We start from the raw sequence: 18952 nt of genomic DNA on the forward strand, positions 1-18952 counted from the left end.
AGCTAACAGAGACATAGAAGCATTCTGGCTCAACCTTCTCATTTTACAAATATGAAACTGAGGCCCAGGGAGGCTAACTTTTCCAATGTCAGAGTAAGGATTGTTTGAGGGGAGGTTTGAACTCATGTCCTCTGACTCCAGAAAATAAGTGCTCACTCCATTCTACTATGCTGCCTCTATTGTCACAAATTCGAGAGAGTTATATCCTTTGTACAATAAAGTCTTATTCTGGTGTCCCTCACATCATAGTTTGATCCTCATCTACCTCAAATTGCAGATCTACTTATTCTCTAATATTTTCCTTCACAAAGTCCCCTGTTCCCTCTAGTCTGTTCCAAAATTTTCTCCCTTTATTCTGGGAGTATTCCATAGTACAGGCAATCATTTTAAAGGTTTCAACAATTGTTCCAAAGCATTCTATGGCTAAATTAACTTGGTAACCTTTGACTTATAGAAATCAGTATTACCTTTCTCTAAAACAAAGATCCATACTATGAAATCAAATATTTTTACCTCTGCGAGGAGTGAGAGAGCATGCACACTGTATACTGAAGGGGCAGATGCAGATACCATTGAAGAGGGTGCTGCTGTTGCATCTATACATAAAAAAAAATCATTTTTACTTTAATTTAGAATATATATCATGACTTTGTTGTCCAGAAAATACCATATGAGCTTGAATTAAGTTGAAATCTTTTTACATCCTCAAAATCTGAATGCTTTCTGACAGATGGAATGAGGCAATTAAAGTTTAAGGCTTGCTTTTTCATATTTACTTAAAGGAACATGTATTACCAGCATAGGTTGGGACACTCTGAGGTAATTTTCAACTCTAAGACTATGTGTTTAAAAACTTTAATTGGGAGAAACATGCCATTTTGCTTAATAGGAGAGGAGGCTAAGAAGTCTTTGAGGGAAATTACACTTAAAAGGAAAGGAGTCAGAAAATGAGCAATAGAGATATATAAGATGGGAAAAGGCTCAAATCATCAAAGATTTTAGGGAAAAGAAAACTCAAAGACAACCTGTGGTTTCTTTCAGTTGGCACTTTGTTTTCTGTGTTCAACAAACAAAATGAGTAGTTTTCTTATGTTTCATTATGGTGTTTAATCCTTTAGACTTATTGTGTTCTTTTGAAAGAATCTCTAAGTTGTGTCTTCATGATCATTATGCTTTGGATATCTTGGATATCATCATGGAAATCATGTTTTTGTTTAATGTTACTTTTTTTTTTTTTACTTCTCTTTTTCTAAATTGTCTTTAGCTTTTATATATTTGCATTCAAACATCTCTCCTTTGTTTCTTTTATGAGACATGCCAGTGTAGATTCAAGTTTCCTATTCTGTCAATTCTTTCTGCTGTATAGATCATATATACTGGTTCCACAAATTTTATTTCTCTTTTAAATTATTCAGCAACATCCTATTATGGTTCCATTCTCTTTTAGGAATCCATAGATTCTAGAAGTCATTTTATTTTGTCTTGTAACATTTATTATTTAGATGCCCTAATTTTTTAAATGAATCTGCAAGATAATCTGCATGTTATCTTAACATATTTTAACCTTGTTGGTATATTTTTTTATAAAAATCTTTGAGTTTTCTTTTCCCTAAAATCTTTGGTGATTTGAGCCTTTTCCCATCTTATATATCTCTATTGCTCATTTTCTGACTCCTTTCCTTTTAAGTGTAATTTCCCTCAAAGACTTCTTAGCCTCCTCTCCTATTAAGCAATTCACATTTCACCAATCTCGGCTTCTGCTCCAAACAACTTCAGGCTTAGAGGAGTCTGTCTGTTTATCTGTCTCTCTTCTCTCTCTCTCTCTCTCTCTCTCTCTCTCTCTCTCTCTCTCTCTCTCTCTCTCTCTCTCTCTCTCTCTCTCTCTCTCTCTCTCTCTCTCACACACACACACACACACACACACACACACACACACACACACACACACACACACAGCTCGCACCCTACCCCAGTTCCCTCTATTCCTCAGTTCTCTAGATGAGTACTATGGCAGCACAGACTACTGCTATACTCCCAACTACATTGGGAGAAGGGAGTGGTAGAGTTGTGTTCTGTTACAAGCCCACAGATCAGCTTATGTAACCTTGCCCACATGGTAGGGAAAGGAAGAGGTGTTGAGTGAGCAGAAGGATTGATATTCTCTGCTGTTAGTTAATTCATTTGTTACCTCTTTGGGGTTTTTGTGTCTTAGACCAGAGAGAAAGCTGAAATTGCTTATTTTTTATGTATAGTCCTTATTTTGGAGAAGTCTGAGAAGTTTTAAAGATCATAGAAAATGTTTTGCCTTTTGTTTTGTTAATCACATAGTTTCACTGAATTCTATCTTATTTTATGTCCAATATTTGATATTAAAAACATCACATTTAATATTAAAAATGTACAAAAATATATTTAATATTAAAAATAGTAACTATATAGTTACTGCCATATGTATGCATCAGGATAGGGAGTATCCAAACCAACAAAACTATGGCTCCAATTAAGTTTTAAAATGTCATATTTACTTAGCAAGACATAGATAGGATCATAAGGCCATAGATTTGTGGTTGAAATTTGAGATTAAATATAACCCCTTTATTTTATAAATGAAGAATCTGAGGCATAAGGTTGAATGCTAAGTCCAAGGTCACATAGGTGGTAAATAGATCTGAATCTAGGTTTCTCAATTTCTTTTTTTTTTTTTAACTTTTTTATTTTATTAAAGCTTTTTTAATTTTCAAAAGGTGTGCATGGATAATTTTTCAACATTAATTCTTGCAAAACCTTATTTCATAATTTCCCCCCTTTCCCACATCACCTCCCCTAGATAGCAAGTAATTCAATATATGTTAAACATGGTAAAAATATATATTAAATCCAATATATACATACATATTTATATAATTATCTTGTTGCACAAGAAAAATCAAATCAAAAAGAAATAAAAATGCAGGTCTCTCAATTTCAAAGAAGAGTTCTTTCCATTGCATCATGATACTTTAAACTATCAGCTTAATTATAAAAGCACCTTAGAGATCAATCAATATGGAATAGAAAACAGCTGTGAAGCTCAACTTTCCCAACAACTCTTCAATGTTCTTCCATGGGTGTCATATGAAAAAGTGATCAGAAATCAAAGAAAAAACCACAGTGGATCAATTTTCCATCACAAGATCACAATGTATAGGCAAGTGACCAGGTCTGGGAGGACTGAGATCTCAGAGTCAGCTTCCCAGGAGTTGGAAGGGGCTTACCATATTGTTCTAAACCAGGAATGGATTTAGAATCCAGACATTAAGAACAGAAAAGGGCTATGTCTCCCTAAAACAGGAAAAGGGAACTTGAAGCCAAACCCTGGGAATGAATGAGGGCGTGTAGTTTTGAGACTCTCAAGAAGAGAAAAGATTTCAGAGACAGAACCCAGACACAGAGGACTGAGGCACAGACTTCTTCCTTCCCAAAATACACAAAGCCTAGTAAAAAAAAGAAAAATCCAATTCAGGAAGTAAGGCTGGAAAAATTATTAAAGAAAAAAGGTAAAGAACTAATATGTCAGGGATACCCAAAACACAAACCCAGAAGAGAATAACTCTAAAATACCACTTGCAAGCAGAGCTTGGCCAATTTTAATTCCTAGAAGAAAAGAAAATTAAAATGATGTTAAGAAAAAAATGAGAGGGCTGTAGAAAAGAGTTGTAAAAAGAAACAAAAGGTGTGAAATAAATTTAGTAAGAGAATTGCCACTTTAGCACAAAAACATATAAAAATCTTTATCCTAGTAAAACATTCCCTGAAAAAGTGAATAGGTCATAGAAGTTAAGGACTCTATGAAACAGTAATTAAGATTCAAAAGGTTGAAAAGTTTGGGAAAAAAGGATAAGGTATTTCATATGAAAGACATCTCAACTAGAAAACAGATTAAGAAGTGATAATTTAAAACCTTGGATTACTGGAAAGCCATGTCCAAAAAGAAAAAAAAAAAAAAAAAAAGAACCTAGAAATCATATGTCAATAATGTATGAAAGAAAAGTGTCCAGAGGGCAAAGTGAAGAATTTATACCCCAAAAGAAATTTCAAAATAAAAACTTCTGGGAAAATTAAAGGCCAAATCCAAGTCACATTAAAAAAATATATGCTGCAAGCAGTCAGAGTTTAACTAATGAGGAAACATAGTCAGGATAACACAAGATTTCAGTATCTACTGCTGAAAAAGAAGTGTAATTCATGGAACATAATATTCCTATAGTCAAAACATATAGGTCACAAGCAAAAATAATTTATATAGAAAAACTGAGCATTCAGAAGAAAAAAAATATATATCTTTAATGAAAAAAGAAGACTTCTAAGCATTTCAAATGAAAAAAAAAAACTAAACTAAATAAAAACTTCAAATACTAGAATCAATAAAAACCATAAAAAGGTAGATAAAAGTGAGCAATTAGAGTGGACTTTAGATGGATGAACATTCTAAAGGGGTTAGGGGAAAATAATGACATAAATGTCCTATCAGACCAATAGTGTCATGAAGAATCACAGAAGAAGTAAAATAAGACAGAAGCAGAGTGGTTTTGTTATGTTTTGATAATATTAAAAAGAGGAGTAAAGGATATTCTTGAGGAAAAGGGGGAGGAAGGATGGCTAACTTATGTAATCAGGGTACACAAATACATGTCTAAATCAAGGAAGAAGCATTTGAGAGTGAAAATTACCTGAACTTCACATCCATCTGAACTGGTCAAATGATAGTAGAAAACAGACACAGATACAGACACACACACACATTTGGTGAAAAAGTACAACTCATAACAAATGAATAAGAAGTAAAAGATAATTGTAGAAACTATTTTATCCTATTATGTGCCAATAAAACTCATAGTTGAAATGAAATAAACACATACACAAATATTAACTTTCTAAATTAACAGAATAAGAAATAGAAGATTTAAATAAGTCAACATCAGAAAAAGAAATTTAACAAACCATAAATGAAATCTTAAAGAAAAAAAAAATCCAGCATAAGATGGATTTAGAAGTTGAATTCTAATAAACAAAGAACCATTAATCAGAATATTGCACACTATTTGCAAAAATAGTAAAAGAAGGGATCCCAATAAATTTCTTCTATGAAGTCAATTTCCTCCCTTCAATAGTATATTTGTATTTTCCTTCTCTTAAGATCATCACAATAGATTTAGTTCCTATCTAAAGGGAAGGGAATAAGAATAAGCATTTATATAGTGTCTATTAGGTACCAGGTTCTGTGGTAAGAATTTTACAAATATTACCTCATCTGATCCTCACCATCCCTGAAGCAAACAGGTTAAGTGATTTGCCCAGAGTCCTACACACAGCTAATAAATGTCTGAGGCTGGATTATTACCAACGTCCTCTCAATTTTAGGCTCAATACTGTGCCACCTACTTGTCTATAAGCCTTTTTGATCCTTGTAGACATTCTGAGGGGATACTTGTTTCTTCTAACACAATTGCAATCATAATCCTTTCCAATGGCTTAAATGTAAATGTACTTAACCTTTCAAGTTTTCTCTTCATGTTTGCATTTCAAAACAACCCTAAACATTTGTCTTTTCATCAGGATCATCATCATCATTAAAAGTCTATTACTCCTCCCCCAGTATTATACTTAGTTTGCCAATTAAATTATTTTTCTTTTTAAGCTTTCATCTTCTCCCTTTTGGAATAATGTATCCCTATAATCTCTCTCCTTTCCCTTATACTTGTTCCTCTTTTTGTTTGCTTGAAGGTTTTTTTTTTTTTTGTGTGTTTTTTTTTGTTGTTGTTGTTTTTTGCTTTTTTGTTTTGGATACCTACATTTTGTCTATGCTGTTCCTGGAAGTTTTCAGGTTGATTTTTTTTTTTTTCCCTTAAGGTTCAACATAGGTTCTTTCTATTTTCACTTTTTTCCCCTAGTTCTAATAGGTCTGGGAAGTTTTCATTGATCATTTCTTAAAATACTGTATCTACATTTTTTTATGGTCATAGTTTTTAGGGAGTCTGCTAATTCTTAGATTATCTTTACTTTGACTTGTTTTTTCATGTCAGATGTTTTTGATATGAAATATCTTGCAACTTTTTTTTTTTTTCAGAATCTGATTTTATTCTAGTATTCCTTGTTGTCTCATGGAATTATTAATTTCTGCTTGGTCCAATCTAATTTCCAAGAAATCTGTTATTTGATTAAGATTTTTTATAAGTTCTCTATGAAACAGTTCCTTTGTTTGAACTCTCATTTCATTTTCAATTCTTGCCTCATTTCTTTAAGGAATTCTAGTAAAGCTTATGGAATATCTGTGATTCTGCTTAAGGCTTTGTTTGTAGATAAAGAATACTCATAATTAATCTGTTTAGTAAAATGATATATGGATGGATCCTCTATGTACCTACCATGCAAATCTTCTTCAGCATCACATTCATCTAAAGAGATCTGAGGCTGGGCTTTTACTTCCAAATTTCTGCTTAGCCAACTTGTTTGTTCCAAAGAAGAACCAGCTATATTTCCTACAGCTTCCAGAACTTTTTGGGTGATGTCCTGAAAAGTAAGCAGTGGAAATGTAAGTAAAGGATAAATCACTGGCAAAAAAACTTGCGTGTCCAAATTAGTTAATCATATCAGAGTAGTCATATCAGTACTTTAGCAACTGAATTTTATATTATTTTTTGAAGATAATTGTTTCTAAAACTTCTTGAAAACTCTGGCTTTTTGTAGATAATATACTTTTCATACAAAGTATATAGAAAGCAAAACTAAATAAATGTGTAGATGGGAAGATGCAACTACCAAATTATTTTTTTTTTAAGTCAAAATAAAGCTTAGGAGAAAATCATGGCATAGAAAACTGGAACAGTAAGGATGGAATACACTGTTTCACGCATAAAAAGTATCTGATAATATAATGATAACATATTGTTGATCTGAATTTATGACCAAGAAGTCATCAAGAATATTTGGTATATTAATAAAGCAACAAAAAGCTAACATTTATATTACTCAGTTTAATTTTTAATGGAATAATTAGTAGAAAATTTAAAGCTTAATGACTTAAAAAACTCCCTCTGGAGAAAGATTTCTTTCCTTCATTGTTTACATTAACTTTCAGAGGTGGAAAATTAGAAACATAAATGAAAACATCTGCAAATTATTTATGGTATATAATTTCACTTATCTCTCTGATCTGATTAGAAGCATCTGGAAGTACAGTGAATCAGGTAGAGGTGAGTTCAAATTCAGTCTTAGACACTTACTAGCTGTGTAGCCCTGGAAAACTCACTAAGCCTCTCTCAGCCTCACTTTCTTCAACTGTAAAGTGGGAATAATAATAGCAACTACCTTGTAGGGTTGTTGTAATAATTTAATGAGATCACATTTGTAAATTTGTAAAAGTGCTTACCACAGTGCCTGGCACATAATAGATGCTATGAAAATGCTTATTTTTTTTCTCTTTCCTTGCAATCTAAAATTATTATCCTGGGAGATAAAATTATCATTCTACCTAAAATATTTCATATCAGATAGCTGAATCCACATGAAACATTATATGCCATCCTCAAAGGCAAGTGCTTTTTGTAATGATACACTGGATTACATGCTTTCCAATGAATCTATTTTCTGTCATAATTAAAAGTAACAGAGGAAATTAAAATTAAGAGGATACATTTTTTGAGATAGGTTTTTGCCCATGAGAACACTACATTTCATGAGATACTCTGGTAATCTGTAAATGACAGCAAAGAGCATCTAAACTAGTAGTTGGCTAAGTTTTTCATACACATACCTGAAGGTCTTTTTGGTCCTTCTTGCTTTCCAGGTTAGGCGTTCTTGTCACAAAATCATTGAGCATACTATTGAAAAACAATTCACTCCAGGTCAACAACATAAATATTTTTGCTGGTATGAAATATCCCCCAGAGAGAAATACCATGGCAACTTAACTGTCCTGATTTGATACCTGAGGAGCAGAAAGTATCCAGGTGGTGCTAGGTTCAATTGTACAGATTCCTTTAATACTCCTAATAACGAAGGGAAGTTTTCCTGTAGAACTGAGATAGGGAGCCTGTTAAAAAAAAAATCACAATGTAACAGAATTCACAGAATTTAAGAGTTAGAAGGAATTAATCTCAGTGACCATTTAGTCTAATTAATACACTAAAAGAATCCATTACTGTATAACTGACAAATATAGTCTTCTGGCCTCAACTCAAAGAATTGCATGGAGGAGGACGTCATTATCAAGCTTAAATTGAACTCTTTGCAACTCCTTCCCACTGCTCCTAACACTGATCTCCAATGCCAGTTAATACAACTGTAATCCTTCTTTCATATAACAAATCCTTTAAATACCAAGAACAAGTACTTTGTCCCCTGTGGATTTTTTCTTCTCCAGGGTAATCCAGGGTAATCACTTCCAGTTCCCTCAAATAATCTTCATATGACATGAACTCAAGATCCTTCCTGAGTTCCTCTCCTCTGGATATTCTTCAGATTACCAAAATCCTTAAACTGAAGTGCTCAGAACTGAAAATAGTGATATTATCATGTCCATATTACTGAAAATCATGTCTCTTTCAATGTGGCCAAACATTAGGTTTTTGAATGGATAGCCTGAAATGGGGAGAGATTTGAGATAGGAATAGCAAGTATAAGGAATCAAGTAAACTTCTCAAGATCTGTAATTTGCATGGTATCAGTATATGTTTCATTTTAATTCAGCAAATATTAATTAGTTATTCATAACACTGCTCTCAGCACTTTGCCTAAGCAAAGTTTTTTTTTTTAAATAGATTCTTTTTTAAAAGTTTTTTTTTTGATAGATGAAGGAAATCTGTAGATCCTGCATTAAGTACTTTCTCTGAACTGAATGTGCCTTTTTTTCTAATATTTTTATAACCACAAATCAAAGTTGAAGTTCACATAAAATAATAACTGATATTTAATATAGTACTTACAAGGGACTTTATTTATTTGATGTTGGGAAGGCTTACGTAAATAAAACTTTATAATAAAAACTAATCTTTTTTTTTCCTATTCTTCTAAGTAGCATTTCTAATAAGCATTTGCAAGTCATCTTTTGTGATTATCCATTTAAGACCTTTTATTTAATCTATTTGGTCTTTTTCCTTTTCCATATAATAATAGAATTGGAAAGAATTTCCTATAAAGCACCTTCAGTCACTGTTCCTTTATGTTCCTTTAAAAAAAAAATGTTCCGGGCAGCTAGGTGGCGCAGTGGATAGAGCACCAGCCCTGAATTCAGGAGGACCTGAGTTCAAATCTGGTCTCAGACACTTAACACTTTCTAGCTGTGTGACTGTGGGCAAGTCACTTAACTCCCAGCCTCAGGGAAAAAAAAAAAAATGTTCCATGTACTGGACTACCTGCCCTCTAGGGGAGGGGATGGGGGGAAGGAGGGGAAAAGTTGGAACAGAAGGTTTTACAAGGGTTAATGTTGAAAAATCACCCATGCATATGTTTTGTAAATAAAAGTTATAATAAAAAATGTTCCATTAAATTAGGCCAGGCCTCATAATAAATACTGCCTGTGTGCATATACCACGAAAATAGCAGCCTAAAACTCTAATAAATGAAAAATCAAATCCTCTGTTTTGTCTAGGCTTAGAGAAACAATGGAGATATTGGATAATCTCTAAATCAAGACTCTAAATTTAAAAATAAAGACATTTACTACTAGGTTTTAGAATAATAGAATCTGTGATTTGGGAATACTTGATCAAGAAAATTACACAAACAAAGGAAAAAAAAAACCACATTCAATTACCTTTGAAGGTAAGTGTAGCTGAAATGCAACACTGGGATATCTACTAGAGATGATTTCTGAAAATAAACACAAAAAATTACTGTTATTCATTAGAAAATTAAGAAAAAAGCAATTTTCAAATACAAGAAATATGATATCCACATATCTTGTTAAATAAGAAAAATCATACTTTATCATTTCATAACTGAATTTAATTAATGTATATTAAGCATCTATACTATGTATGTGGTAGAACATTAGTTTCTTGATCTAGTTTCCCTGGCCCTGACACTACTTCCTTCAACCACACAACCTGATTGGCTTCATTTTCCTAGATGGAAATTTCCTAGACTGGAGATAAAAGAAAAAGAAAATGGCAAAGGACAAAATGGATAGCTGGTATCATGGGAAGGATGAATATGAACTTGGACAGACTTTGAGAGACAGTGAAATGCCACAGTCCATGGGGTCAAAAAGAGTTAGATAGGACTGAATGACTGAACAACAACAATACATTATGCAAATAAATGTCAGGTGATTTGGAGTGGGAGAGAAGCTTAATAACTGGGCTGGGTGGGAGGATGAAGAAGTTAGGTAAGTCTTTACTGAGGAGTTAGAATATGAGTTGAGGACTGAAGGAAGAGAAAGATTCAGAGTTTAGGAAGGAATATTTTTCTGGCATGAGGGAAAGCTAGAATAAAATGAGATGAGAATTAAATTGCTGGTTTCAGGCAACATTCCCAAATCTGCAATGAGGACATATGAAATGTGGATACAAATTCATGTTAAATTTAAATTGTGAAGACTCTGGAATGTTAGGTTGAAGATCTTGTATTTTATTTTAGGAGCAAAGGAAAAACACTGTGAGCTCTTTGTCTAGATCATTATGGTTTTGCAATATTCTCAATGTTTACTATACAGAGATCGTATTATTCTTCTAATGCCTGTATCCTGCTATGCCTGTAATATAAATATTCCATCTTGCCAGAGTGGAGGTCCCCCCATAAAGAAGGAAAGGTCACTTGCTGAAAGTAGCAGGTAGGCTTGGGAAGGGTTTTGAAATAGCTGCTGTGGAAAAGGAACAGTCAGAGGTAAATGAAAGATTGTCATATAGGAAAGAAAGCTGTTTGAAGTTAGGTGAATTTGTATTGGGAAACCATGGTTTCTCATGATTTATTCTTGTAACATTTAGGGGTTAGGAATGTTGTGCTACAGTTCTCTTTTAATATCCTGACCTAGTTTTCCTAATTGTCCTATTCAGTTACTCTGCCTCAGGTTATAACCATTCCCTCTTAATTTTAGGATAAAGGTCTTATATCTTAGATCTCAGGCTATAATCATTCCATCTTAATGTTTGATGGGATAAATAAGGGTCTTTATCCTTTTTAGACATCATTAGAATATCAGGAGCCTCTCTAGTACCTCCCCCTCCATTATGTCATCCTAGATGCCTGCCTCTATTATGTCATCCTCATCCTAGGTGCCTCCCTGGATAGGTACCATCCAGGTACCTCCCCCATTATATCATCAGTCTTGTTATCCTATAAAAGAATCTTGTATCTGACATTCACTGCTGGATTCTTGGAGTCGATAGTCTCATTCAGCCCTGGGACTAAACCATGGATCCATTTGGTCCCAGTAAATCTCTCCATTTAATAAATTATTAAATACTCTCTAATCTCTATCCTGCCTCAGTTTCTCTAGCTTTAAAGGAAGACAAACTAAAAAAGACAGCAGATTAAAACAACTTGGGGTTGAGGATAAGCAGAGTGTAAACATTGGAAAAACAAGATTGCATAGGTTCTAAGAGAAGATGATACTTTGATGAATTATTGAATTATAGATTCAATTACAATCAAGACTGTGAAGTTAAGACTAGAACAAATATGGTAAATTAGGTGAATAGTAAATTATTGAGGGACCAGTTGTGATGAGAATGGAAAGAAATTTAGGAATAAGAAAGGATAACAAGAGTGATCAGTGAAGGATGAAACAGGTTGAGGTTACAGTGAATTCGAAGTATCTAAGGTAATGTGAAAAAGGTGATTAAAGGAATTGAAGTTGATAGTCAGTGTATTCAAAGGCATCAATACTCATATTAAAGTAATTAAGAACAAGGGCAGTTGTTAGGGTACAGAAAGATTTTATGAGGCAGATATTGGACTCATTAAATCTAGAGGTCAGTAAACAGCATCAAGAATTCAGAAAGATTAAGCACTTAGGTGAAGTGAACTTTAAAGAAAGCCAGGTGGCTGAGAACAGAAGTGGCAATGTGGAACACAGAATATGTAGATTCCTGTTGTCTGAGGACTGGAAGAAGGAGCTGCCAGTTTTAGAAGATTTTGCAAAGACTGAAGTATGTGCTTTCAGGAGTAAACCAGTTTTCAATGAATAATGAAGTATCTTAACAACTGAGAGGAGGGGCACAGCAAGAATACTATCCCTGTAGTCAGGAGGATCTCAGTTCACCTCCAGCCTCAGACACTTTAACACTTTAGCTATATGACAGCTAGGCAAGTCACTTAAGCTCAAGTGCCAAAAAACAACAATAACAAATACCCACAAAAAATCTGAGGATAAAAGATTGTTTCAAAATTGAAGTAGATTCATGCTTCTGTAAAAAATTAGTTTTTAATATGAAGGACAGCTCACACATACTCAGGTATTCTATTCTGTGCTCTCATAATACTTTCATGATTTATGCAAACTTTAGCTTAATTAGAAGCCATAAGGAGAAAAATGTTAGGCAACAGATTTAAGACTTAGTTTAAGACTTAATTGTAAGAATGAAGTGAAAATTCTCAGGGTTTATTGCATTACTTTGATTGGAATTTATAAATTTCCATTGTAAGGATACAGTTCCCGCAAAACAAGAGAAGGGAATTGTAAGGGTCCTTTAAATGGCACCACAGCGCAACAGGAGATTGTGTGGCCCAGAAGTAATCTCTGTGGATATAGGACTGCCCTGTGGGTGGGATCCTGGCCATATTGAGATAGCTTTGTCATGGGTGACGGCTCTCTGGCTGGTTGGCTGTGCATGTGACCTCACAGGCCCTTTATAAGCCCACTACAGACAGCAGTTGCTCTCTTTAACCTGGCTCCCTAGCTGAGCCAAGCTGATGGATAGCAGAGAGGTAAGGAGTTTGGTAGAGAACACATGGGTCTTCAGACCAGGTGTTCACTAGGGAGCTGACAAGTCAGGGCATTAAGTCAGGGCATTATGTGAGTAGGTATAATAAAGGCTTTTAAGATTACACATGGCTGTTCTTGAGTGAGCTACTGGTTATTAAACTATAGATTCAAAAAATTGTGGCCAGAGACCTTTGAAGGCTTCAGAGGAGGCGAGCCGGGTAGAGTTGACACTGTAAAGGTCAGTGGTCAAAGGTACTCTGTTGGGCCTAGGACAGACTGGTAATAGTAACTGCTAGGAGGGCATGTTACATTCCATAAGTAAAATACATTATTTACATAGTGTATGGAGGGGGGAGGAACAAATAAGAATATAGAAAAACTAAAATGATAAGTAATGAAATATTTTCACAACACTATCACATTTAGGAATTTCAGTACTTTGAATAATAGAAACACTGTTACATTAAATAACTTTCACACATGGTTCTAAAAAGACATGAAATTCAGACAAAAGACATTTCTACTTTGGACATTTTTTAAAAATGCAGGATAATTAACTTGTCCAAGTTTCACTATAAATAAAATGGAGCTCTATGCTAAGGAAAATTTAAAAATAAGTTTCCAGAGATGACAGACTTCAGAATGTGTTAGTATCATATGCATTACCTCTTCTCCTTTGATTTGTGATGGTTTCTTGACAACTTCTTTCACTAAGTACAATATTGTGTCAGTTTTCAATGAATTAAGTGAAGAAATCAAATCTACAAGAGTTAACTGAGAAGTACTTGCCACAGGGACAATCTGTAATAAAATCCAAAAGGTATCAAAACATATCCAAAGAAAGAAGAAAAGAGTAAAAGGGAAGGGAAGAAAAATTTCTTTTTTTAAACATTTTTATTTTTCAAAATACATACAAAGACAATTTTCAATATTCACCTTTGTATAACCTTGTGTTCCAAATGTTTCTTCTTCCCTCCTTCCCCCCCTGGACAACAAGTAATCTAATATAGGTTAAACATGTGCAATTGGAAGAAACACTTCTTATGATAGAAAATTAAAGAAGTAATAGTGTTAATGAAATCCAATTAAAGCTTCCTAGATGAAAAAGGTAGTTTTCTTTATGGCCTCAGTAATTGATCTTCTGGATCTTATTCTTTCACATGATGACCATTTATTGTTTTTGGAGGACTAAATGGAGGTCACACATATAATTTGAAAACCTTTTACTCATATAATTTGTATGTATCCTGATTGATTTGCTTGAAGCAAATGTATATGGCTAGTTTATGACTTGTTTCTTTTTATAGGGATCTCATTTTCTTCACCAATTGTTTTAAGCTTAGTTCCCTTCAAGCAGGGATTCTTAAACTTTTTTGTGTCATGGACCTTCTTGGCAATCTGGTGAATCTATTGACCTCATTGCAGAATAATGTTTTGAAATATATAAAATAAAATATATAGTACTAAAAAGGAAATCAATTAAACTGAAATATAGTTATCAAAATATTTTTTTAAAGTTCATACACTCCAAAGGGACAATAGTAGATTGTTTTGACTTTTTATGACAGAAGCTCTGACTGAGCTCCTATTGGACTGCCACCCATATATCTTTCCATGTTGAACAGCACCTTTAATTATTAGTTGATCTGAAGGCTAAAATGATTGGCTAATGTTGCTTATTGATAGATATATACCATCCAGGTTCTGTCAATGTATCTTCCAAACCCTTATTCCCTAATCTTCAATTTCTCTCTCCAGAGAATGGTTTCAGAATTTTACTACTATAAAAATGGGGACAGAGACTAGATCTGAGATATTACTAGAGTAACCAACTTCCAGATGAGGGACTCAAGATACAGATTGAGACATATTTGCAGGTGGGGGAAGAGGGAGGGAACATAGTCAATGTAGGAATTTATTTTGAATGATTTTTCATATTTTAATTGGTTTCATTTTTCTTGGGAGAGAGGGAATATGTATCTGAAAATAACACCAAATTAAGGAAATGAAAATTTTTAAAAATAGTTTTAGATAGTTGCCCAAACACTAAGAGTTTAAGTGATTTTTCTCCAGATATGAAAGGTAACTCTTAGCTTTTCTACCTGTATTCTCTCCGATAGTCTCTCCCTGCACCAGAAATCACATTTCTTCCCATCTTTTCCAACAGACTGCTCCCTCTCTTATTCCCACTGTATCACTTTTCCAATCATCTCCTGTTTACTCATTCCCTCCTTATTGTATACTTGCCCAAGTCTCCCTCATCCTGAAAAATTCTCACTTGATCTTTTTATCATTCAATATGTCTTCTGAACTTTTCTATTTTCTTATATCTTATTCCCTCATGTATTCTTTCATTTACTGATAGGGCTCCTTGTTATTCGACAAAAAAGATGATACTCCATCTCTTTGGCATTTTTTCTAGCTTATTCTATGCCTAGAATAGTTTTCCTCCCTATCTCTTCCTCTTGTCTCCCTTGACTTCTTTTTAAATCTCAGCTACTCAGCTAAAACACACCTTCAGTGTGAAGCCTTTCCCAACACCTTTTAATTCTAGTGCCTTATCTCTTCTAATTATTTCCTCTATATCTTGAATATAGCTAGTTTGTACATATTTGTTTGTTATCTCACCTATTAGATTATGAGTTCCTTAAGGGCAAAGATTTCTTTTGCCTCTTTTTGTATTCTCAGTGTAAGCACAGTGCCTAACATATGATAAGTTCTTAATAAATATTAATTGATTGATTTGAACCTAGTCTTATGGGCTCTGAAGTTAGATCTCCATGAACCAAGATGTTTCTTTAGGATTTTCTATAGGAAAATGTGTTCATGTAGAATAAAAATACAATTAATTATAATGATCAATAAGAAAAAAGCTAGCATCAAAAGTTCCATTGTATGGAACTTCTTTCAGACCAAACATATTTCCATATAAGTCATCTTGGGAAAGAAAAAGCAGAACAAAAGGGAAAACCACAAGAAAATAACAACTAAACAATAACAACAAAAGGCGAAAATACTATGTTTTGATCCACATTCAGTCTCCATGGTTTTCTCTCTGGATGTGGATGCCCTTTTCTATCCAAAGTCTAATGGAATTGTCTTGGATCACTGTATTTCTGAGAAGAACTTAGTCTATTATTGTTGATCATCATAAAATCTTGCTATTAATGTGTATGATGCAAGTCTTTCCAAAAAATCAGCTTGTTCATCATTTCTTATAGAATAATAATATTTCATTACATTCATATACCATAATTTATTCAGCCATTTCTCAATTAATGAACATCTCCTCAATTATTCAATTCCTTGCCACCACAAAAAGAGCTGCTACAAACATTTTTACACATGTGGGTTCTTTCCCCTCTTTTTGTGATCTCTTTGGGATACAAACCCAGTCCTGTCACTGCTAGAGCAAAGAATATACAGAGATTTACAGACTTTGGGCACAGTTCCAATTGCTCTCCAGAATGGCTGGATCAGTTCATAACTCTATCAACAATGCATTAGTGTCCTTGTTTCCCCATATCCCTTCCAAAATTTATCATTATCTTTCTCTGTCATCTTAGATAATCTAACAGTTTTGAAGTGGTACTTCAGAATGGTTTTAATTTGCCTTTCTCTAAATTAATCACAATTCAGAGCATTTTTTCATATGACTATAGATGGCTTTAATTTCTTTATCTGGAAATTGTCTGTTCATATCCTTTGACCACTCATCAATTAGGGAACAGATAAGATTTTTGATATTACCTCTTTAATGAGTTATTTAGCTTTACCTTACTATGATGCTTGACTTTTTTTCTGCTCCACACTGTTGCAACTGCTGCTGTTAATTGGACACCAAGCTGAATTCCCAGAGGGTTTAAGAAATCTAAAATTTTTTGTCTTATTGTCTAGAAAATAAAAATATTATTATATAGTAAATCATGCTAAATTATCTTGTGAATTTTTTTTAAATTTTCTATCACTGAATTGCTTCAAATATAAGAGATTGTTGAGAAACTCAGTTCAGTCTCCTCTCTACCTTTAAAATCAGAGCCCTGAAGATAATGCTGAAAATTAAAACTGGACTATCTGTCCAACAGTTCTGTGAACTTTTGTTTAAGTCAGAGGGGCAACATGAAAGAGAACAGAACATTTCCAATAGGTCTTTTCTCAATTTACAAGACATAGCCAGGGAGACTCAGAATGACTAAGCCCACTTGAAGGAGATCTATGTGAACTCAAACTTTGATTCCAGTTTTTCTGAAGATTTTTGTATAGGACTGCACATTACATAACTGAATTGTGATATTCTTTGTGATAATTTGATTTAGTTATGTTCATCTCAAACTTAATAATATGAAGCATTATAACAGTTGCATAAGCTTCTTGACTTCCTGTAACATGGAATGATGAAAATTTGGTCTATGCACCTAGAAAGTCTAGAGTCCTCTGAATTGTATATTGACATAATCACAATGTTAATATTTGTTTAAACGGATTCATTCAAAAGTAACTCAACATCTTACCGAGGAAGTTAAAAAGGAATAATGCAACTTCATAAAGTTAATGGAGACTGCTTACTAACTATCCTTTAGATAAAAATATTTTCTTTTTAGAATTTCTTGCTCAAGGGAATTGGTCCTTGAAAGCCTAAGACCTAATCAAAGAAAAGGGCTGCTAGTGAAGTTTTAACATAACTACAGAAATACATTGAGTCCTGAATGAAGTGAGTAAGTCTCTTGGGGAAATTAGAAAGACAATAATAACACTGAACAGCAAATATGGGACATACTCTCAGGACTGAGGGAAGGGGGTGTGTTAGAGATCCATTTAAAAGTTAGTCCAGGCAGAAGTAGTTTACAGGATATGTATAAGATCCTTAGAGGTGAAGAAGGGGAGGAAGAGAAAGAAAAAATGTGACAATGTTTGGCCAAAGCATTAATAACTCAAAGCAAAAAAAAAAAAAAAATTAGAGAGAATTAGATTGTTTGATATAAATTCCCAGAACAGAGGAGGATTTATACCCAGAAATCCAGCTAGGCAAAGAATAACCAGCAGGGGTAGAATGGAATGAATTGGTGAGCTGCATTGTTCAGGCACTCCTATTGTCATGGTACTGTTGCTCTCACTTCCATGGAAATAACTGCCCCTCAACTACTTCCTCCCAAGTCTATTTGTAATAAGTACATCCAAACAGTTAGGTGGCTCAATAGATAGAGTAACTAGAATCAGGAAGATTCAGCTTCCTGAATTCAAATATGACCTCAGGCACTTACTAGCTGTAACCCTAAGTTACAAGTTGTGTATCCCTGTTTGCCTCAGTTTTCTCATCTATAAAATAAACTGCAGAAGGAAATGGCAAATCCCTCCAAGTATGTTCACTAAGAAAACCCCAAATGGGATCATGAAGAATTGGACATGATTGAAAAATGATTGAGCAACATCAATGACCAGCCTGGCAAAGGCCTGTATTTGACAGTGTTTATAAAGACAAGTTAAATGCTTAAAACATTTCTATAGCCATGAAAAAAGGTTTCAGACTTTCCACACAGAAGCTGCAGAGAAAAAAAAAGGAATACAACATTCCATGTTGCAGTCTGAGGCTAGGGTTGGGATTCAGCAACTCTCCCAATACTTGTGCTAATGATCCCAACAGTATTGATGGGGATTGAGGTCCCTTTAAGATTCCTTTCTAATTGCCCAACCCATGGCTGACCTTGATTCACAAATCCTGGTCAAAGGCACCCTTTGAATATCAGGGCCCAGCCCCACTATCAGCTCAGCTTCCCCCAGCCCTCACCTGATCTGAGCTAACTGAAAAGCCCACCGAGAACTTAGGGGTACTGCCCATCATCTTCTAGGTATAAAAAGGGCCACACCGGAGCCCTCTTGGCAGGAGCCCTCCCAGCCAACATATGGTATCCTTCCAGCCATGTAAGGGTTCCTGCCCGCCCAGCGGCCACTTCTGGCCCTGGCGCCTTTCTAACTGAACTTTACTTCCAAATTTCTACAATAAACCTTTTATTTATCAACCTAGGTTTTCGGGCCTGTAAATTCATTTAC

The 18952-nt window shown here is 34.1% G+C and overlaps 1 protein-coding gene across 7 annotated transcripts in view; it reads right to left on the bottom strand.

The window, feature by feature from the left end:
- DOP1B (DOP1 leucine zipper like protein B) overlaps positions 1–18952 on the bottom strand; it is a 139457-nt gene that overhangs the window by 17033 nt on the left and 103472 nt on the right. For all 7 annotated transcript variants that reach the window (XR_012488000.1, XM_074300597.1, XM_074300592.1 and 4 more), the window contains 7 exons: positions 16681–16797; positions 13571–13705; positions 9794–9849; positions 7967–8071; positions 7793–7859; positions 6405–6549; positions 514–596 (listed from right to left, as the gene is read on the bottom strand). Coding sequence is in view for 6 of the 7 variants with exons in the window: in XM_074300597.1 (XP_074156698.1) it covers positions 514–596; positions 6405–6549; positions 7793–7859; positions 7967–8071; positions 9794–9849; positions 13571–13705; positions 16681–16797 (708 nt within the window). In the remaining variant the exon portion in view is untranslated. The remainder of the gene's footprint in view (positions 1–513; positions 597–6404; positions 6550–7792; positions 7860–7966; positions 8072–9793; positions 9850–13570; positions 13706–16680; positions 16798–18952) is intronic.

The sequence above is a fragment of the Sminthopsis crassicaudata genome, chromosome 3 (assembly GCF_048593235.1).
Source record: "Sminthopsis crassicaudata isolate SCR6 chromosome 3, ASM4859323v1, whole genome shotgun sequence".
Lineage (NCBI taxonomy): Eukaryota > Metazoa > Chordata > Mammalia > Dasyuromorphia > Dasyuridae > Sminthopsis > Sminthopsis crassicaudata.